Source organism: Nuphar pumila, chromosome 3 (assembly GCF_984573655.1).
Source record: "Nuphar pumila chromosome 3, dmNupPumi1.hap1.1, whole genome shotgun sequence".
Classification (NCBI taxonomy): domain Eukaryota; kingdom Viridiplantae; phylum Streptophyta; class Magnoliopsida; order Nymphaeales; family Nymphaeaceae; genus Nuphar; species Nuphar pumila.
Genome location: NC_143251.1, coordinates 77,800,495 through 77,823,826, shown reverse-complemented (window position 1 = coordinate 77,823,826; position 23,332 = coordinate 77,800,495). Strand labels below are relative to the sequence as shown.

Genomic DNA, 23,332 nt, shown 5'->3' with positions numbered 1-23,332 from the left:
CACGTGAATCCCTAAGTTGTTCACGAGGAGTTCACGTGAATCTTGGTTCACGAAAACCCTGTGCATTAAAAGAGGAGGAAAAGCTCGTTCCACGTAATCTCCTGTTTCACGTGAAACGTCAAGATCAAATTATAACCCAACCTATTCTTCATTCTTTATTCAAATCTTTTTTTTTCCTGCGTGTCCCTTCTTTTCACTTGGACTGGATATCCAAATCTGATCGTGAAGTTCGGTCAGATCTGAGACATCAAATCTGAGATTCTAAACTTCTTTCGCTGTCCAGCCTGCTGTGTGACATTTTTTTTATTTGATTCGATTCTCATTCCTTTTTTGTTTCATTTGTCCTTTCTCGTATCATATTCCTTCTGACTGTCATGGGTGGGATTCACATTGAAAATACAGTCTGTAAAAAAAAAATTCCCATTGCTTAAATATCCAACCTTACAGACGATAGAAGAGAAAACTCAGTTTTTCTTCTGACTGCCACTGGTCGCCAATCTTTGAGGTTACTCAGTCGTAAAAAAAAAGGCGATCAACAAACCTCTCTGGCTGCAAACTGAGCACTCTGTGAATACTCTGGTAACAAAAAAATTCCTTTTCTTGTTAAAATTCTTTTCTTCATGGATCTTCATTCTTCTTCATCCAATCTTTCTTCAAGTTTTCTCAATCAACTCGTTTCTGAAAAGTTAACTACCTCAAACTTCTTGATTTGGAAGAGACAAATCATCCCTTTTATAAGGACTCAAGGTCTCTTAGGTCACCTGGATGGAACCACTCCCACTCCACTCGAATTTGTTACGAGAGAAGAAAAAGATGACAAAGGAGTAAGTTCAATTGTGTATGTCAAGAATGTAGAATACCTCAACTGGGAAAGGAAAGATCCGTCAGTGGTTCTATATATCACTTCTACCCTGTCCCAAGAGGTCCTTGTTGCAATTCCCGACAATTGTACCGCTCTGCAACTTTGGGAGAAATTGGTTCAAACATATTCACAAGTTTCGCAGGCAAGAATGGTTTTTCTCAAGAGGGAATTTCAGATGCTGAGAAAAGATTTCATGACCATCATGGAATATCTGAACAAGATGAAGACTATCACAGACCAACTTGCAGTTATAGGATGCGCGATGAGTGACAGTGATATGGTGCAACAGACTCTGAGTGGATTGGGATCCGACTACAATATGATCGTCACTTCACTATTGTGTCTCCCTACCCTTCCTACCTTTGATGAGTTGCGAGCAAAATTGATTCAGTATGAGATGACTCTGAAAGGATTCTCTGAAGAATCTCACATTCACACAAATTCTCAAGAAGTTTTTGCCACAGGAGTGACTTATGGTAGAGGACGAGGAGGACAAGGGCGAAGTGGACACGGAGGGCGTGGTCTGCTTCCCACTCCAAATATGTTAGCTCAGGCGCAGGGATCAAGATCCATCCCTACTTGCTTCCTTTGTAACAAAAAAGGGCATATCAAGGCGAATTGTTGTCATAATCCAGAGAATAAAGGAAAGGGTCTACAGACAGAAACCAAAAGGAAGTTCTCAAATAGCAGAGACAGTGGAGAGATTAAAGATCTGTTGATATCTGCCTTGTTAGAATTGAAATTGAAGCAGAGTGATAAAGGCACTTGGTTTGTTGACTCAGAGGCAGCGACTCATGTGACAGGTGATGCAGGTAAGATTTCTAACCCTATTCCTTATTTTGGAAAAAGTAAGATTGTCCCTGGAGATGGATCCCACCATCCTGTTTCTCATGTTGGAAAAACTGTCATTCCCATGTCATATTCCACTCTTACTCTTTCTGACGTTCTTCATGCTCCTGACATTAAGAAAAATATTGTCTCTGTCTCCAAACTTATTGATGATAATAATGCTTCAGTTGAATTCGCTCTCTTCTCTGTGCAGGTCAAGGACCTACGCACGAGGGAAACATTCGCTGAAGGAAAGAGACGAGGCAATATGTATGTCTTTGAAGAAGCTCCATGTCATGCTGTGCGCCCTGTTCATCTGAATTCGAATCCCTCATTAGAGTCGTGTTCATCCTCTTCTACTAATGTTTTTAGTATTTCTGAATGTAATAAGCCATTCTTATGGCATAGTCGATTAACATATTGTAGGAGTCATTTTATTGAGAAACTTGTCTCTAATAATCTCATTCCAAAAGGAAGTCTCAATAGGGATGAGAACAGTCACAAGTGTTCCAGTTGTCTTTCATGCAAGAGTCATGTATTGCCTTTTCATTCCATTAATAAGATAGCTTCAAAACCTTTTGAGATAATCTGTTCTGATGTATGGGGACCTGCCCCAATTGCCTCTGGATCTGGGAGCAAATACTATCTAATATTTGTTGATAACTATTCTCGATATACTTGGATATATTTCCTCAAAAATAAGTCGGAAGTCTTCTTTTTGTTTCAAAATTTTCTTTTCTTTGTCAAAAATCAATTTTCTGAGTTCATTCAATTTTTCCAATGTGATGGAGGTGGGGAATTCTCATCCCGTGATTTTATTTCTTTTTTTCAAAATAACGGAATAGGAAGAAGGGTGTCCTGTCCTCACACCCCTCAACAAATTGGAATTGCTGAACAAAAACATAGGCATATCGTTGAAAGTGTCATGAGTATGCTTCATGACAGCAATCTTCCCATCAACCTATGGACAGAAGCTTTCCATTCTGCCGTGCATGTGATAAATAGACTGCCTATGGTTATTATGGAAAATAAGTCTTCTTATCACTGTCTTTTTGGAGCTCATCCTAGTTATTATGATCTGCGTGTTTTTGGATGTGTCTGCTATGTGCATATTGATTAGTCCCTGAGAAACAAGTTTCAGGATAAGTCCCAAAAGTGTAGATTTGTGGGATATGCAGATGACTACAAAGGATATAGGTGTTATGATCCCACCAACAAACACATCAGAATCTCAAGAAATGTTGTCTTTGATGAACAAAATTTTGATCACGGAGCTGACACAACGAATATGTCAACTAAAGTTTACTATCCTTGGCTGAGCTCAGAACTTTTTGCTGGCTCCAATGAAGCATGTTCGTCAGATTGCGTGCAACAAGAAGAAGAGATGTTTGAGAACACTGGGACGTCGGGGTCACAGAATGCAGAGGAAGTACCGGGCAGATACAAAGGCATTGTCTATTCTAGACAGAGACTGACAACATCAAGCCATTCAGATCATGTTTCAGTCGCCAATCCTACTCCTTCTCGTACTCTTGAGGTCAGAAAATCAAACCGCATACGACATCCTATTGACAGGTGGGTTAGCTATGACAACTTCTCCTTGGATCTTCAACTGTTTTTAACTGCCATCAATAAGGAAGAAGATCCCATCATGTATTATCAGGCAGCCGCTTCTATGAAATGGGTAGAAGCCATGAATGATGAAATGCAAGCCTTGCATGAATGTGGAACCTGGGAAGTTGTTCCCAAACCACCTGACAAAAATGTTGTCGGATGCAAATGGGTCTAAAAAATAAAGTACAAGCCAGATGAAACCATTGAACGATATAAGGCAAGGCTTGTAGCAAAAGGATTCACTCAAGAAGCAGGGCAAGACTATGATGAGACCTTTAGTCCGGTTGTAAGAATGGGAACGATTCGAATTATCATTTCCCTGGCTGTTGAACATGGATGGAAGTTGAGTTAGTTTGATGTAAAAAATGCATTCTTGCATGGGGATTTGAGGGAGGAAGTATACATGGAGCAACCCCTTGGATATCAAGAACAAAATTGTAAAACCCATGTATGCAGGTTAAAAAGAGCTATCTACGGTCTGAAGCAAGCATCTCGCTCTTGGTTTGATAGCTTCTCGCTAGAGATTCAGAAACATGGATTTTCATGTTCCATGCTGGACCACTCATTATTTATTTTTAAAAGTCAGCCTGTGACCACTCTATTATTAATTTATGTCGATGATATTATCATCACAGGAAACTCTGCGGACCACATACAAGAAGTAAAAGACTTATTAGGTCAGAGGTTCAAAATGAAAGATCTTGGAGTTCTACGTTATTTCCTTGGTGTAGAAGTTGATAACCAGGCTCATGGCTTGACACTTACTCAACACAAGTACACCGTAGATGTTCTCAGCAAGGCAGGCATGAAAGACTGCAAACCTCTAGGAACTCCGAGTGTGCTTCATCAAAAACTTAGCGCTCATGATGGAGATCTGTGTGATGACCCCACTAAGTATCGCAGCATAATAGGAATGTTAAAATACCTCACATTTACTAGACCTGATATTGTTTATTCTGTCAATCAAGTGTCCCAATTTATACATGCGCCACGTACTGGACATATGGAAGCGGTCAAGAGGATCCTTAGATATCTGAAAGAGACTATTGAGGATGGATTGATATATTTACCACAGTCATATGGCAAAGATGAGCACGAACTTACTGTATATTGTGATGCAGACTGGGCAGGAGATCCTGACGAACGAAGATCTACATCAGGATATTGTGCCTTCATTGAAAGAAATTTAGTCTCTTGGAGCAGTAGAAAACAAAAGGCTATTGCTAGATCAAGCACTGAAGCTGAGTATAGATCCATGGCTACTGCTACTGCCGAAGTCACATGGATCAGACATCTACTAACTAAAGTAGGAGAAAAGATCTCCCACACTACCTTACTATGTGACAACCAAAGTGCTATCAACATGTCATTCAATCCAGTACATGACAGTCGTGCCAAGCACATTGAGATCGACCAACACTTTGTGAGACAGAAGGGTGAAGAAAAAGAGATTGAGCCTGAGTTTGTCAGTACTGAAAGACAGGTTGCAGACATATTTACCAAAGGGTTAACAAATGATTGTTTTTGGATGCTTAAAAGCAAGTTGTTCATGGTCCAAAACCATGATCAACTTGAGGGGGGAGGGGGTGAAAAAGGTGCAAAGGATCCGACCCGATCCATGTAAAGATCATGTACAAGAGGAGCTGAGCCATGTAACCCTTTTTTATTAATCTCGGGTCTGGATACACCAGACCCGGATCCATACCTTTTTTTATTAATGTACATATATATGCACAGTTTTAGGTCACAATTTCTATTATTGAAATCGTGACAGCCGCAGTTATCTTTCTCCTATTCTTTCTCTCACGCAGGTTCCAGAGAAGATTTGTAACAGTGCCCTAGTGCTTTGTGTATTGTCCCATATTAGGATTGTAGTAGTGCGTGTTTACTTTCTTTTGTATTTCCGTATACTTCATAACAACAGTAAGATATGATGCAATTTAAAAGGTTTTGGATATGGTTTAGCATACACAAATAGTCATGAAAAATTCATAACCATCTCCAAGACCTTGTAATGCATATAATCGTCAAAATCATTTACAGGCTGCTAGATCATTGCAAGTTGGTCACATATGCTCTTGATTTCGCCCTTATGCTTTGAAACTGTTTAATTCACCTTTTTGCAATCAATTACAAAATTCAGTTATAATGATGCCACTACTAACACACCTAACTGGAATTCCAATATTACACTCGGTGACCAAGATCATTCCAATGATTTCCAGCTTTATGTTTTTGGTGTCAATCTTGAAGACATTGATGGTATTGTGTGCTTTTCTTGAGGTACATTTAGGGTATTCACTACATGCAATGTGATGATAAGAAATATTTTGTATATGCTGATAGTGTATAAAATGTGAACCTACTCTTCTATAACACTTCTCAGAAGTCAAAATGCTTTGCCTATGTTGCATGATAACTCTTAGGATTTTCTTTCGTTATTTTATTTTCTGACGAGATGCTTTTGGGTTGAGCAACTATAATGGATGATCCTGTATAAGCCAATCCTTTCTCTCAAAAGAAAAAGAAAAGAAAAGTGTAAGCCCATTCTCGTCACTCATATGCCACCAATATAAAGTACTATGCTCAGGAGATTGAGCAGGGTTTTTCATTTGTTTCTACTTTCTAATACTCATAGATGAATTTTATGGAGGAATGGATATCTGTAACAAATATTGATGAAAAACTGGATTTCCCACTATAAATTTTTATTCTCTCATAATCGTATTAGTTGGCAACCTAGTCTTTCGTAACTCTAAAGATTACATTACAGAGTAACAATAGATGCCACAACAGAAAGGTGTAAATAGCTATTCAACAAGTAATAAATAAATTGCCTGAATTTTATTTGACAGATGATGCGTGCACATATTTAGCTTACAAACAACAATAGTTATGACTGCTATTTGTGTCATTTATGGTGAATAGTTATTCTTATAGTCATTTATGGTGAATAGTTATTCTTATAGGATCGAGTCCATCTAAGTGTACCTCCTCAATTCAAAGGACTCTTGCTTCTTGTTACTCTAGCTTTAGCTATTTTCTGGTTATTTTCATAAAGCTCTATCTGAGCAACATGATTATTTTCATAAAGCTCTATCTGAGCAACATGAAGTCATCAATGTTTATAAAGATTCTTTGATGTGCCCACAATTTTAGTTTGTATTCCTGTTTTTATGGTTGCAGAATTTATGGAATGTGTAAAGGACAATAGACTAGTCATTGGGGCCTCTATGATTGTAACTTGCAACTTATCCAGGTTGGTTTCGAGGTTGGACATTAGTAATCTTAAAGTCCAACTTTGGTTACTCCACTTGTGGTACCTTTGAATCCTGATTCTTGGTGCCAGTTTGTGGTCGGTGTAATCTTATAATTAAGGTACTGTGCAGTCGTCCTAACTCACAGTGTAAATAATCTGTGGCCTTTGCACCATGGAGTAGAACAAAAATAAAATGGAACCTACCACTAATAGTTCTTCCAAAGTATAGACCAGGTCAAGCTTATATATTTCCAGATTGAAATAACTATTTTCATTTTGGTTTTCTATTGGGTTATACTGCAATCTTAGCTGAAGCAAGATGCTTATAAAAGAACATCTAGGCTCAAATGCCACTGCCAGTCACCTTCTCATCCTAAGCTTCGCCTAGGCTGCCTAGGCGTAGGGTCATCACTTAGGCTTATGAGTTTAGGCGTTAGGATTGGCGGCCTAGACCTCGGGCCACCGCCTAGGCTTATTGATATAGGCGGTAGGGCCTTGTTTTTTGACCTAGGTTGTCTCTGCTTAGGCCGCAGAGACATTGTTGTCATTTTATGTATTTTTTGTTTCATTTCTTTCTTTCTTTCTTTTTCTTCTTTCTCTCGCTCCAAAAGCTCTCTTTTTTGTTCTTTCCTTTTCTTTTTCTTCTTTTTTTTTTTACCTTATTTTTTTATTTTTTTCCTCTTCCTATTCCTTTCACCCCTCCGGCTTCTCTTTTTTTTCCTCTTCTTCTTCCTTTTTCCTTCTTTTTTTTTCTCCTCTCGCCTCTCTACTCTCTTCTTCTTTTTCTCCCTTTTTATCCTTTTTCCTTTTTATTTTTGTTGTTTACATGTATGCATATATTTTTGACACACACGAACATATACACACACATAAAATATGTTTTTTCAGTTCTCTCTCTCTCTCTCTCTCTCTATATATATATATATATATATATATATATATATATATATATATATAGAGAGAGAGAGAGAGAGAGAGAGAGAGAGAGAGAGAGAGAGAGAGGTTCATACTATCTCCTTTTTCTTTACATCACCGTTAAGACCCTCTAAATATCAAAGTTTTAGGTGTTTTATGCCCAATTTGAACCATTAGATGCGTTTATCAATACTTATTTATTGAGAAACAGGCCTTGTTTCAAATGATTTGATGTAAAAAATGTGAACATTTTATCATGAAATTTTAGTATGATATCAACCTATGCTTTTTTTTTACCTCTTTAAAATACACATCTGAGCATAAAGATGCTTAATTCTCCATTCAACAACAATCATAAACACAGATCTAGTATTAAACATCTAAAAACTATGATTTTTGGAGGGTCCTAACAGTGACCTAATGAAATAGGGGCATGTTAATTCCCATTTCTCTCTCTCTCTCTCTCTATATATATATATATATATATCTGGATATATGTATTATAGAGAGTAATTGCATGGTGTGCCCCAAGTTTTGGTGTATGTTCAATATTATGCAATTTCATGAATTTTGTGGCATGTTACACTGAATTACACACTTCATCCATAGTTACAAATTACAAGCATATGTTTGTTACCAAATTTAACTATTTATTGTAATATTTTTTCTTTTTTGGATTTATTTTTTTGGTCCCACCTAGTCCTTTTAGGTGTCTTCCGCGTAGGCTCTGACTATCGCTTTTGACAACTAAGCCTCTCACATATCTTAATATTTCAATGTTTAAAATGATTATCCTGTTTGGTGGCACTAGTATTTGGTGCTGTAGATAAAAAAAATTACTCATTTCTTCTATTTATGGCTTTTCTTAAACAAGTATTCTTGGCAAAAGTTGTAGACTTCTATTATCTGCAAGATGACATCAAAATGAAGATGCGTACACAGAAATGAGAAGGAATCTCAAAGAGGCAACAGAAAAGTTCATAGCTTATAGCATCTTTCAATATTGTTGACCTTTTCTTTCAAAATTTTCACTTATCCACCCATAGTAACTGAAAGCAATAAATTGCAATTTTGCTAATTGTCTCATTTGCATATTTCAACATAAAGATTGAAATTTTTAACTGCAAATCTCGCATAGTTGCTAAATTTTGAATTAATTTGCAAGTTCTTTAGACTTGATAGTGTTATTTCATCACATACTGATGTAATATTGTGTTTTGGTTCTAAAGTGATCTCATTTATCATGTGGTTCCTCAGGGACGCATTTGGAACCTTCTTTTTCTCAGGAGGACCACCCTCATTCATTGTTACAGCCAGAAATCGGAATTGGCCCATCGATCACTGAGCACTCATGCTGCAACAAGCACTCCACCATCCTCTCCACCCCCACCACCTGAGAAAACCCATTTTGGTGGCCTTACCGACGAAAACCGCATCTTCACAAACCTCTATGGTCTTCACGATCCTTTCCTTAAGGGTGCCATGAAAAGGGGTGACTGGTACAGAACCAAGGATCTGGTGATAAAAGGTTCTGACTGGATTGTCAATGAAATGAAGAAGTCGGGTCTTCGTGGCCGTGGAGGTGCTGGCTTTCCATCTGGTCTCAAATGGTCATTTATGCCCAAGGTATCTGATGGTCGCCCTTCATATCTCGTTGTGAATGCTGATGAGAGTGAACCTGGTACTTGTAAGGACAGAGAAATTATCCGTCATGACCCACATAAACTCCTTGAAGGGTGCTTGATTGCTGGAGTAGGAATGCGTGCAAGTGCAGCATATATCTACATAAGGGGCGAATATGTAAATGAAAGGTTGAACCTTATAAAGGCAAGAAAAGAGGCATACGAGGCAGGTTTCTTGGGCAAAAATGCATGTGGATCAGGCTACGACTTTGATGTACACATCCACTTTGGTGCTGGTGCATATATTTGTGGTGAAGAGACTGCACTGTTGGAGAGCTTAGAAGGGAAACAGGGGAAACCCCGATTGAAGCCCCCCTTTCCAGCCAATGCTGGTCTGTATGGTTGTCCCACTACAGTCACCAATGTGGAAACAGTTGCTGTTTCTCCAACTATTCTACGTAGGGGTCCAGAATGGTTTGCTAGCTTTGGACGAAAGAACAATGCTGGTACGAAATTGTTTTGTGTGTCTGGTCATGTGAACAAGCCATGCACTGTGGAAGAGGAGATGAGCATACCCCTCAAAGAATTGATTGAGCGGCATTGTGGGGGAGTAAGAGGTGGATGGGACAATTTGTTGGCAGTAATTCCTGGAGGGTCTTCTGTTCCTCTCTTACCCAAATATATTTGTGATGACGTGTTGATGGACTATGATGCGCTTAAGGCGGTGCAGTCAGGCTTGGGGACTGCAGCAGTGATCGTGATGGATAAATCTACAGATGTTGTGGATGCAATTGCAAGGCTCTCATACTTCTACAAGCATGAGAGTTGTGGCCAATGCACACCATGCCGAGAAGGAACAGGATGGCTGTGGATGATCATGGAGAGACTGAAGGTTGGTAATGCAAAGCTGGAGGAGATTGATATGTTGCAGGAGGTGACTAAACAAATTGAGGGTCATACCATCTGTGCATTGGGTGATGCCGCTGCCTGGCCTGTCCAGGGCCTCATCCGTCATTTCAGACCAGAACTGGAAAGGCGGATTCGGGAGCGAGCAGAGAGAGAACTAATGCAGGCTGCTGCTGCATGAGTCAAATAAAGCAGGTGGCATTTAAAGAGAAGTCATTATTATCATCCATTGCTCTTTTTGTGCTGTTTTCATTTCTTAGGGTGCTTAATCACGGATTCTGTGGAATAAAATGAAGATAAATTTTAATTGCTTCCCGATGGCCTTTCTGGTGTAACGGGGGTTTTTATTTTCCTTTCTTTTTCAATTGTAATTACTGATGCAATTGATCTAATGCATGTGATAAGGTGGACTCTTCATGCCTTTGATCTCTTTTTTTTTTCTGTAAAGTCCATTTCTATTACTATTTTAGTATTTCCATATATAGTGTAGACTGCACAAACACTGTTTTCCTTTTATGTTTGGAAAACTAAGACCATGTGATTTGGCATGGTTGCTGAAATGAGTAGCAACATACTGGTTTCTGATAATATAGACTTGTATTTACCATAATCTGTGATACCAGCGAATAAAAAGAAAAAAACAATAGTAAGGAATGATGCTCATAGTTCTCCATCATGTGAATTGCATCCTCCAGCCAGTTTATGTTCTCTACAAACTGATTGCCAGGAAACCATAAGTTTAATCAGCACAACAACCTCATCAACGACAACGCCTAGCTTGACTACAAAAAGGGGATTTATTTGCAAATATTACTAGCTTTTCTTTACAATTCAAATGCTTATCCAAGAAATCTTATGAGTCAAGATCACGCCTAGTTCTCTTTGCTTATCCTAGTTTGCATGTCTCCATTTAAACAAGTTTAATGATGTCTCCATTTAAACAAGTTTAATGATAACTTTAAAGGTACAATAAGGACTCTTTTAAAGAACATAAAATGACTGTACTGTCCTTGCAAAATGGCATGTTTCTTAAAATACCTATCAATTTGACAATTTTTGGCATATCAAAATCACTGATTCTTGACTTTTTAGGACATTTTTGCCCTTTGCACATGCGAACTTGTTGAGGTTTGCATGACACAACCTTTCAATAAAAAGGAGATTTTGTAAACATTGATAAATACAGTACGATTTTTGCAAATATAGTACAACCTTTGCGAATATAATTTGCGAACCATAAGTAAATACTCATTAAACTCATTAAGGTGCTCCACAAATGCAATATGACATTCGCATATAAAGTATAAGTTTCGAGAATATAACTTGTGAACCTCACTTAGGTAAATACTCTTTAACGAGCTTCACAAATAACATATGACATTTGCAAAGTGGTACAACCTTAAAAAATATAACATGCGATCCTCACTTAAATACTCCTCAACGAGCTTTCTAAATACAATATGACATTCACAAATAGATGTTGCAAATGTCCTCGACTTTCACATTCTTATAGGAACTCTGTAAATACAACATGACCTTCGTAGATATCGTACGACCTTCACGAAGAAAACCTGTGAACCTCCTTTAACTAAATACTCCTTGAAGACCTTCACAAATGTGTGTTGACATTTGCAAACACCAATTGTGAATGTCCCTACTCATTTGCGAACGTCATCATGACCTTTGTAAGATGATTTGCAAACATCCTTCGTATATGCAAATTTTGTGACCTCATTTGTGAACTTTTCGAACATTCTCATATTACATGAGATTCACAATTTTCTCAAAACTTTAATGTGAATCTCCATATTTTTGTGAAGCTTCGTACAAGCATTAAATGTGATGTTTTATTTTTTCAAAAGCGATCATTTTCATTTGAGTTTTTTTTTTTACACAAACTTGGTTTTTTGTGGTCCCCAACTCCTTTCTCTCGAACATGTTTTCTCTGGCAAATTCTCTAATGAATTTTTGACATCTATTTTTCGATAAAGTTCTTTGATTGTTTTCTATCGCGCAACACTTCACAAGTGACTTTTCGAGCATTTAAGACATCAGTGGTGAATATTCCAGCAAGCACGTCTTTAATGGCCGAATCAGTTATTTTTTGAAATTTGTTGTATGAACAAGTTATTTTATAAAAGAATTGCATAGTTCTCAAGTTATCTTTGTATGCTCAATAGCCTATTCCATTTTTTTTGTTTGTCTAATTCATTTTCATGTGAGTCTCTTCATTTCTCGCTTTGTTTTCTTAATTTGGTATGCTTTTATTTTTATGTGGTTGCTTATTTGATGTGGTTATGAACTTTTACGTTAAAGAAAATTTGTATTTAGTGCATTGATCATTAAATTTATTTTTTCTAAGAAGCATATTAATTATATTTTCTATTATTAAATTTGTTGAATATAGTTGTTTCTAAGAAGTGAATGATGGATTCTTAACATGGTCATGTTTATAACATGTACTTTTTCATAGAACCCCTTATGAAAAAATTTACATAAGAAAGAGTTTCTAACTTTTGGCAAAAGGTTCTTAGTCCTATCTTATTTTACCTAATTAAAACCATAATAAACCAATCAATGTGATGATCTTTTTTAGTTTTTTATTATTTTTAAATGTTTTCTTTTCTGTTTAGCATACATTTTTTTGATCCCTATTGTTTCATGATCATCATATGTTATACATATTGCTATTAAACCAATATCATGTTTAAATGATTGTATTATATCTAAAAAGGATAATGAAAAAAAAGTATAAAAGTAAACATTTTGTCTCGATTTCGATGAATATTTATTGTTTGCTTTATTTTCCTTGTGAGCTTTTATTTTCTTCTAGCATTTTCATCTTGCAAACAAAAGAAGAAAAATAAAATAAAAAGAAATCTTCTTGCAATGCATATGATTAGGTATCTTAAACTGTATTTGATGTTATTTTTAATGTACAAAGCTGATGCCTACTTTTGGTAGTTGCTATAAAAATAAATTTTCAATCACCAGTTTGTCCATTTTGTTTGTGTAGAAAATAATTATTGATTATAAAATGATGATTAAAGAAACTCTCATGGAGGTAACACCTACTGATAGAAAAGAGCAGACAAAAGAACAAAGAAATTATCCACTGGTTGATATGTCCTATTATGGAGTTCGGACAAGGCTTGACACGTGGATAAAGAGAGATCTTGATTCATGGCTAAAAGTATGGGTGTCCAACATATTCTACAATAAATGCAACATGAATAAGATGAGACCTAGAAAATAAGAAGCAACTATCACCTTCAATAAAAAAAAAATCTTGAGAAACCTAGTGCCAAAATCATATCTCCTATCCTAGAAGCATCTAATAAGGGAGATTCATGCAATTAGTAGTGAAGAAGTTGAATGAGTCATTGACTGAGCCTAAGGTTGTTACTAACCTCAATGACCAGGTAGAGAAAGCAGGAGACACGACCACCTTCACTGGTAGTTGTGAGGTTCAAGGAGAGAGTATAGACATCATGAGGGTAGGAAAGGCGAAGTAGGTACCTCAACAAGTGGAGGGTGTCATGACTGAGGTAGAGAAGATTTTGGATAATATAGAATGTGAAAATGTTGAGGTAGAGAATGATGTTGATAGTCTTCAATCAAAGAAGAAGGGGAGTGAGGGTCCTTTTACATATGAGGTACCTCAGCAAAACAAGAAGGCTAAGGTGGAAAATGCGCAAGTGCATGCTCCGAGAAAGAGATCCTAGCGGCAAACAAGGTCAAGTGCTTATGGACATGAACTTTCTTTATTAATTATTATATGCAATGTTATAAGATGTTTGCAATCAATTTCAATGTTACATTAAATTATCATATATATGTGTTGGTATTGATTCTTGCAATTCAATATTTAAAATATTATATATGTGTGTGTGAATTTTAATTAATAATAATTGTGGATTTAGATTTTCATATGAATCTTGATTTTAAAATTGTATTTGAATTTAGAATTTAACTTTTAATTTTAAAACTGAGTTTGAATTTCAAATTAAATTTTTTGCTTAAATTATATTTTGAATTTAAATTTTAATTAAAAGTTTGAATTTGAATCTTAGTAATGAATTTTAGATTTGCATTTAAAATTGAATTATGACTTTAATTTTGAATTTGCATTTAGCTTTTAAGTTAAGAATTTAACTTTAAACTTGAGTTTGAATTTGGATTTAAATTTTAATTATAAGTTTGAATCTAAATTCTAACTTTAGATTTTTAATTTGAAATATGAGTCTAAGTTTGAATTTGATTTTTAGTTTGATTATGAAACATGTTTGTAATATTAAAATTTAATGATTAATTTGTCATATATGTGTGTGAATTAAATTTGAGTGTTATATTAATAATTAAATTATGATATTTAACTTATTCCATGCAATTTTTTTTATGATTGCAAGATTCACATGCTTAAGAATCGAAGGATCTAATAAACCATATGCATCGGTTCTACTAGTTTCAAGAACATGCATGGTTCTTAACACTACCAGAGGCAGCATAGGACTGACTAGATCGAATGCATTTTTGAACATTCTTGGAGCTCACACCATGAAAAATTGGTTATAGTCTCATAGATTATGTGGTACAGTTTTGGAATTCGACAACCAACACATTTAAGTTCTCAGGTTTTGAGATGACTATCACTTTAGAAGATGTGACATGCATCATTGGACTGAAATGCCATGGGGAGCTAGTGAATGCACCTCAGTTTAGAGAGTTCAAGTGCCTATGTCAAGTTTTATTAAAAGCACCTGAGAATGCATTTGAAGGTGAAAGGTTGAAGTTGTCATGGTTGAGCAATAAATATGACAGTAGAAAGGCAAGAAAAATTAAGGTGAGATTAACTTGTGTTGTTGGGAAGGTTGGTCATACACTAGACAAGCATTTAATGGCATTTTGGCTTTACTTCTTGGTCACGAGTGTATTCATCGACACTGATGCAAAGATGATCCATACATCATGTGTTCAACTATTATTGGACTTGGATCACGTCGATGAATATGAATGAGAAGCAACTTCACTTCCACACTTGTATACAAGTATGAGTAATGTGAAGTATGGAAGAAAAAATATTTCCGACATGTTGGTGTTATTGGAGGTACAAATATTGATTTGATTTATTTGGTAAAAAAAAATTTGATATCTTTATATACTAATTTATGAATTAATCTATGTATTGATCCTTGTAGGTTTGGATATAGGAGCATATATCCATTGGAAGGCCCCTAGGATGTGACCTAGTCCCTCAATTTGCATGTAATACATTGTGGAGTAGGTAATAATTTAGAAAAAACTTAGACTCCGAGGAAGAGGAGGAGGAGGAAGAAGGGGGAATGATGAGTCCTCAATTGAAAATGTCCCAATGCATTGCAAAGCTGCACATGATGACCAGAGCACATATAAGTATACATAAAAAAATGGTCATAGTTTTATAACTAATGCAATATAAGACTCTAACCATAAATAAAACTTCATTTTGTAGCTAACGTGGTGCTCCTATAAAGACTCATATAGAGGAGGATGTGGTTGTCTAAGCCATTGACATCTCTAGGAAGAATATTTGGTTGCAAAATATGAATGAAGTTGAATGCCAAATAGGCAGCCGAGTGGTCCAACAGTTTGGATATGCTTAGAAACAACCTCGTCACCTTTCTGTAGTTAAAAGAGGTGTTTCGACCTATTTAAAGAATCGATCGAACAATTATTTGATGTTATTTTCCTTCAAACTTGAAAACTCGCATGACAACAATGATGACATCAACTTGTATCCAATAACATGTGTCAGCCAAGAGAACATAGCTGTTGACAACCAAGAGTTGCCAAGCAGTTCTAACGTAAAGAGGGGCATTGAAATGGTAATGCACTTTTACATATATTAACTTTGTTTACAAATTAACTTTCATTACAAATATATTACGTCATACACTTATCTATATAGTTTGACTATAAATGAAAGGAGGAGTAAATTAGAGCAAGAAGACAAAAACAACAAAGGACTGCAAGTGGAGAGAGTGTAGACTTAGCTCTTGTAAGAGCTTAAATATGTAGGCTGCAAGATGTGCTTGAAGCAAAGGTCATTATACATAATCAACAACTTTTATGATCTCATGCAACACTTCTCTCTTGAAAGGATATGGAGCTCTTCAACAAGAATAAGGAGCTTGAGGTGATAAGAGCATGAGGGCATTCACAACCTCCACAAGAATATCTAGCCCTAGTTTTCATAAATAGTTATAATATGATTTGTATATACTTTTGTTGTGATTGAATGATAGGTTTAAATTGGAACAATGCATAACTTTATAATCAGGTTTAGATTGTTTGGGATAATGCATATATTTTTTTATAGTGAATATATAAATACATGTAAAATAACAAGTGTTTAAATTGTAGTTGAACGATTTTATGGTTTAATACAAATTATAACAGGTATATACAGGTTTTTACTATGTTTAAATTGTATGAATGCATCATATTAAACTTGAAAATATATATATTATAATAGTTTTTTTTATAGTGAATGTATGTAAAATAACTGGTATTTAAATTGCATTCGAATGATTTCATGGTTTATATACAATTTATAACATGTATTGTAATATTTGACATTTTTTTGATATTTTTCTCGATTTATGTTATATCTGGATAATGAAAAATTTTGAGCCATTTTAAATCAAAATTCTGAGAAGAATGGTCTTTGTTTTGTAAAAAACGGAGTTATATTGAGTTCGAAGCAAGCCCAACAAGTTATGGAGGCATTTTGAGTAATTTGGAAGAGTTTCAGGGGTATTTTAGACCCATGGGGCATAATCATCCAAGTCAACTGTGTGAGGGTCATATTTGGTCATTTTTTGTTTGACCAATGGTATGTTGGTTATTTATGGGTTTTACTAAGGTCTTAAATGGGCTTGAGGGACCCATTGGGGATTTAATATGCATGCAACAATACATTCATCTTTTTGGAGACTGGGCTGCCATCTAGTTTGGCCAATCTTTGTAGACTTGAGTCAGCTGGACTCAACCACTTGGCCGAGCTCCTTGAGGGCTTGGTTGAGCTAGCTAAGTTGGGACCTAGTTAGCCTAACAGGAGGCTAACTAGGGCCTAACTTGATTGTTTTGGGTAGGGTTGTGGTTGGATCCCAACCGAAGATCCGACCCAACCCACTTAAATGGTCTAAAAGCATCTACTCTCCTCGCTATTCCCTTTTTTTGTTTTGACACCCTCCCTCACGAGAGAGAACCCCTCTCACCCGAATATACCTCTCTCACTCTTACCCTCCATTCTCTCCTCCATTTGTTATCCCTCTTCTTTATTGGAGTTGTGGGTGTGCCTTCTCCCTCCTATTGTCTTCTTCATGGTGCCAACGAGCTGCATCATCATTCCTCTTCATTATTTTGTTGCATGATGGAACTGTGAAGTTCGACCTATGTGGCAGAGTTGCTGTTTTCATGAAGAAGAACTGAGGAAGGACCAACCAGGCCGACCCCTCCCTTTCCTCTTCTACTTCTACTTCTCCTTATCATACTTCCTTTCTCCCCTTCTTACGTTGCCCATGTTTTATTGTCTTTTCTTATTTTGGGCATCCTCAAGGCTAGAACGAGTTGTAGCACATTGGGTGCTGCCAAGGGATGAGAGTGTTTGTTGTGTTGTGTGCGGATTTTCTTTTTCTTGTTGGATTTAGTGAGTAAAGGTAGGAGCTCGATCCCTCTCTCTCGATAGTGGCATGCATAGGCATGATGTATACCTTTAAAAAGTGTTTCTATATGTGTTTTCGAATGCAGTTGTGAGATTCAAAAGGGTATCATGCTTTGTGCTATGTTTTGAATGCATGAAGATGGGAAACAAACTATGTAAGTTTCTCTAAAATGTGCATGTATTTGTGTTAGATGGATTGACCATTGCGGGTTCTTGGAAGAAGCCTTTGTGGGATCATCATGCATGCTGAAATGTTTTGCTTCACATGAGTATGCATGCTGAAAAAATATTATTTTTGGATGGTTTGTATGTTGTCTAAATGCTTGAATGATTTGTAAGCGTTTGGTTAGAGATTGTTATGTAAGAAGTCAGCCCAAAATCAGATTTTTATAAGCAGCTCATGAGTTCTATGAATACAAAAGTCAACCCCTACATGTTCAGAGTGGGTTTGAAGCTTTCAAGGGTCGACCCTTAGTTTTTGAGTGTCAACACTCGGGGTGGCAGTTTTGACCAGATAAATAGTCGACCCATGATTTTTAAAGGGTCGACCCTTTCTGAATTGATTAGGGTCAGGGTCGACCCCTGCTGTTTGTTTTTGGTTTTTTGAGGGGCCCAAGGGTCGACCCCTATTGTTTTGAAATGTGTTGTTTGAGTATTGACCCAAAATAAGTCACTTGATAAAATTCGTAAACCGTTGAGTAGCTATTATCAAAAGAAAGATCTTGTGAGATTTTACATATCCAAAATTGGATAGTCTGGCCAAGGCGAGCTTGTGAGGAGGTACAACTCTACAACTAGGTAGTCCCGAGAGATCCTATATGGGTGTACATGTCCAATACCAGTAGCTTGGTTAGGATGATTCTGTGAGGGTGTACTGTCCCAATACCAGGTGAGTCTAACAAGGACGAGCTTGTGAGGATGTACGTTTCCAAGACCAGGTAATCTGATAGAGGACTTGTTCCAAAATAGTAAATCTTTGCTAGAATGATCAGGGCATATGAAATAGTTATATGGAATGGCTATGATTGATAGCCATTTCAAAGACTATGGATTCAGCGTTGTTGTTATTCTTGTAGCATGATTTGATACTGAACTCATATATGAGAAGCATACCCTCATCGAGTGTAGTTCATGATATGAGGTTGTGATTGTAACACATGTGATAACGAACTAGGTGAATGTCACACCACACGTACTTAGACACCTTGCAAATGATTGCATAATTGTTTATTCGATATCTGATTGGGATGAATACATTGACATACTAGTGAAAAAATATCACACCTACTTGATATTGTTGTTGATAACTTTGTCTTTCTATTATGCAAAAGAATTATCTTGAGCTATTCACATAGTACTCGTAACGAAATTTTGAGGACAAAATTATTTCAAGGGGGTAATAATGCAAGATCCACAATTTTTAGTAAATTTTTTGAATAAAAACAAGAGGTATTTTATTTAAATTTATCGTATTAACCTGGATTGCGAAACAAACAAATTTTGTATAGCCAATTATACTTAGAACGTATATATCCTCAGGGATATACGCTTAAACAGTCATAGGGTCATATCTCACTCCCTGTACAAAATTAGAGAATTTTGTAGAGGTAATCTGTTTCATCTCGTTGGACATATCCTCAAAGTTCTGTAAGAAACACTCTTGGTTGTGATTGTACTAGACGTAAAGGACATGCCAACCATAATCTAGGAGTGCCTCAAACATCGCGTTTAGACACCACCATTGATTTTTGGTAGGTTTGCAAGCCGATCTCTCTCTTTCAAGTTATTTGGTGAAATAACTGTGGTGTACTATGAGATTTTCCTTTCTGTATAACTTTCTAAAATAATATTTAGTTCTAGTCCTTGGTTCACGCCTTCTAGGGCAACACAAGATTGCTTCGGTGTCCACGCACATAGCCTTCTGACTATCACTCAATATTTACGGTGAATTAAGTGTCATAGAGTCTTAGTCCTTGGATTAGGCCCTCTAGGACATCACAAGCTTTTGGTGTCCATGTGCTTATCGTTGTGACTAATTCGCTATATATATATATATATATATATATATATATATATATATATATATATATATATATATATATATATATATATATATATATATATATATATATATATATATATATATAGCCATTGTGTTGGAGTTGGTTGTCCACCCACAAAGGGTAAAGCACTCGTGAAAGTCATAGATGCCAAGAGCGAGGTTCTACATGCATATGGACAAGATATAAAGGTAGTCCTTGACCACATGGAAACCGGACTGTACTTCAAAAAACTCAGTAGGGTTTGGGTATATATTTTCTTCGTGTAGAATGCATTGGATTACCTATGTGGCACTCAACATCCTAATAAGAAAGATTATGTTGTCGAACCCCTTCAGGACTTACGCTCATCGTGGAATGACAATGACGGTACCACCTTGAGTGTATGATGTTATGAACCAAAGAGTTCGGATGGCCTCCCGTCACTCAGAGGTTAAGAGGCAAGATTATCCTTAAGATCTAGGGATTGAACCTCACTACTGCAGTAGAAGGATGCCTCTAAACCGGCATGTTAGGGGTCTTCTAGCATGAAAACTGTCACCCCACTATAGACATGGTCACTTAGGCCTCTAGGGTATACAAAATACATAGCATAATAAACTCCTAGATGACTTCCTTTGATGCCAAAGTTAAGTTCTCTCGTGTACCAAGGAGTGAATGAGTAATCATCAAAATAATGCATTAGCTATAGGTACAACAATGAATGAATGAATTAATGTGCGTTAGTGTTACTCATGCATCACCTTATGAAAGGTATTGATATCGATACACTGCTGGACCGGTTGGGCAAATGACCCAAATTGTATCAGCATGACTTAGCCAAGCTCGAGGAGCTCTTGCTTTGATTCATAGGATACCAATACACTAAGTCATGGAGACTTGAGCTACATTGTTTCCAACTACAGTCTGAAGTGACTTCTCATGTTTTCAAGTATTATACTTGTTAAAATTGAAATGCTTTTCTACCGGACTAGTGATGGTTCTAACCCTGTTTTATGGGGGATACAGGTACTGAACCTGTAGTGTGATATACAGAGCAGGACGACATTGAGATCTATGGTTTCTCTAAACTATATTGGATATTTTGTTTACAAACCAAATTTTATTTAGTACTACTTTACCAAGTAGTACTATTTGTAATAAATAACTTGTTTTGGTTTGCATAAATGAAATACTTTGGTGGTCAATGAGTGCTTGACCATATACCTGTGACTTGCCTGACATCTTTTAAAACTAACGACTAACTATTGTCTATTTTTGTTGCAAAAAACCTTTTCTAAATTTTGTTGCAAAAAAAAAAAATCCATGATTTTTTTATCAAGTTTTATTTTAAAAATCTGAGGCATTATAAAATTGGTATCAACACCTATGTCTAAAAAACCTGGTTCGAGATTCGTCTTACTTGTGATATTGCACTGTAAGTATTACCTACAAGATTCTAACCTCATTTTTTTGTCAAATATAGAGGGCAACTTACAACTTGAAGGGTTACAACAATATGCGTTGCTTTGTAATATATATACAAAGTAAAATTTTTGCTTCCTTATGTAGCGATTAAACCTAATCTAATGTTGAATCAATCGTTAGTAAATAAAATAGCAACATCTAATGCTGACTATAGACATACACTGAATACCCTTACTTAATTACCACGCCTAGCTCGGCTAACATGAAACTACAACTAACTAGCTCTAACATGCCACTAAACTAATCACACATAAAAGGAAAATAGAGAATAGCCCTAATGTAATTCCAATCACCTTACTAACAACAAGGAAATGAGGCATTAGATCACTGCTAAAATAGAGTATGGAAACAGAAGGTCAATATTCAGAGTGCCTAATACCGATGAGAAGAATCCCAATCAGTTTCAGATTTTCATATCAATCAAATCCAAAAAAAAAGAGAATTGAAAACAATGATCATAGTCAGCTCAAATTGATTGTCCAATGCTGTATGGGAATAGAATACTATCTAATTAATAGTAAGGTCATGTTGAAACACGAAAATAACGGCAAACATGCAATTCTAATCTAATACATAATGTGAAAAGCAAATAGAACATGAAGGCGATTGAATAGCCTTACGCAGGAACAAACTCCCTGATACGAACCATTCATCAATCATTTAATCTTCTGCTAAAACACCTAGATCCATAGCTTTCTACAGCTACACCCCTGCTCTTATACAAAATGCACAGATCGGGTAGAAGCACTCTACCTGATCTTGCTCATTTGGGCGATGAGACGCCTAGTATGAAAAATAGGAAAATCAATTGAATGCACAACAACTACAGACATTTAAACTAAGTAAAATAAAACTAATATGCATCTAATAATAAGAGCTCTACCTATCAAAGCATTAACAACAACAATCGGTTGGATAGTTTCACCGTTAAACACTCAAAACAGAAAAAACAACAACAATCAGTTGGATAGTTTCACCGTTAAACACCCAAAACAGAAAAAACAGGAAAAACAGGAAAACAGGAAAAACGATTAAATTAAATGTCCTAGACCCTACCTACGGTGTTGTTTGACACACCAAATAAGACACTAAGGTTGAAATGCATCAAAATTACAACAACAACAAAAAACAAACACAAGCAAACAGGGTTTTACGCTAAAAGAGAAGAGGAGGAGAAGACGAACCTCTTGAGGTTTTCCGACGAGGGTGGAGGTAGGTGATGAGTGGAATTAGCCCAAGAATCGTGCCCAACCACCTTTAGTGATGCTGGAGATGCGTTTCCACTGCTGCACTATGCCGGAATACCTGCAAAAATACAACACAACTCAGCTTCTGCAAGTCGTGAGAAGAAAGGGGAAGGTTTGCTGCCGAGAAGAGAAATGGAAGGAGGAGAATGGCGATTTTCTGGTGGTTGCAAGAAAATCTGATCGAAAAATGGTAGTGACTGAAGGTGGACGGTGTGTTTGCTAGGGGAGGAAGATGATGGATTGAGATTTAGGATGGAGGGGAACGATTCTCAAGGGCTAAGACGCCTCTAGGGTTTTGCCTCCTTGGTTTTGTAGCAAAGGCCCTCTTTCTGGAAATTCCAGAAAGAGGATTAAAAACATTTTATTTGCTAGACGCCTTGCATGTGAGGGTTTTTTTTGCAATCTTTTCCAAAAATCAAGTTTGGGCTGATGTGGGGTGGATCATGGAGTTTTGGCTCAGATCCAAGGCCCAAATGGCCCAATTGGATCCATTTTTGACCCATTTCGCCCCAAGGTCTGACCCATTTCACTAAAAATGCAATATCTCTCTCATTTTAAGTTCGATTCAGACGAAATTCGAACCGTATCTCAATCATACCTAAATGCATGTAAGTGTGGGTTATAAATCTATAAATGTTACGTTTAAGCAATAAAAATATATTATATTTATGAGTAATTAACACATAATCAAATACCCCCATGCTAGAATAATTGCTAGTCCCTAGCAATACACCCTACCCTTGCGATGAAGATATGGACTACCCGAATAAAATACAAATTTTATTAAACAACTCACTTTCATAGGAATCACGATTGCATTTAGCACATGCAACAAGCCTTTTAAACC

The 23,332-nt window shown here is 36.4% G+C and overlaps 1 protein-coding gene across 1 annotated transcript in view; it reads left to right on the top strand.

Annotated features, from left to right (window-relative positions):
- The window catches only part of LOC149843065 (NADH dehydrogenase [ubiquinone] flavoprotein 1, mitochondrial-like), a 32,266-nt gene extending 21,839 nt beyond the window's left edge, over positions 1–10,427 (top strand). The window contains exon 3 of the mRNA XM_089999572.1: positions 8,736–10,427. Coding sequence (XP_089855698.1) covers positions 8,736–10,187 — 1,452 coding nt within the window. The 3' untranslated portion in view covers positions 10,188–10,427. The remainder of the gene's footprint in view (positions 1–8,735) is intronic.
- Positions 10,428–23,332: the final 12,905 nt, after the last annotated feature.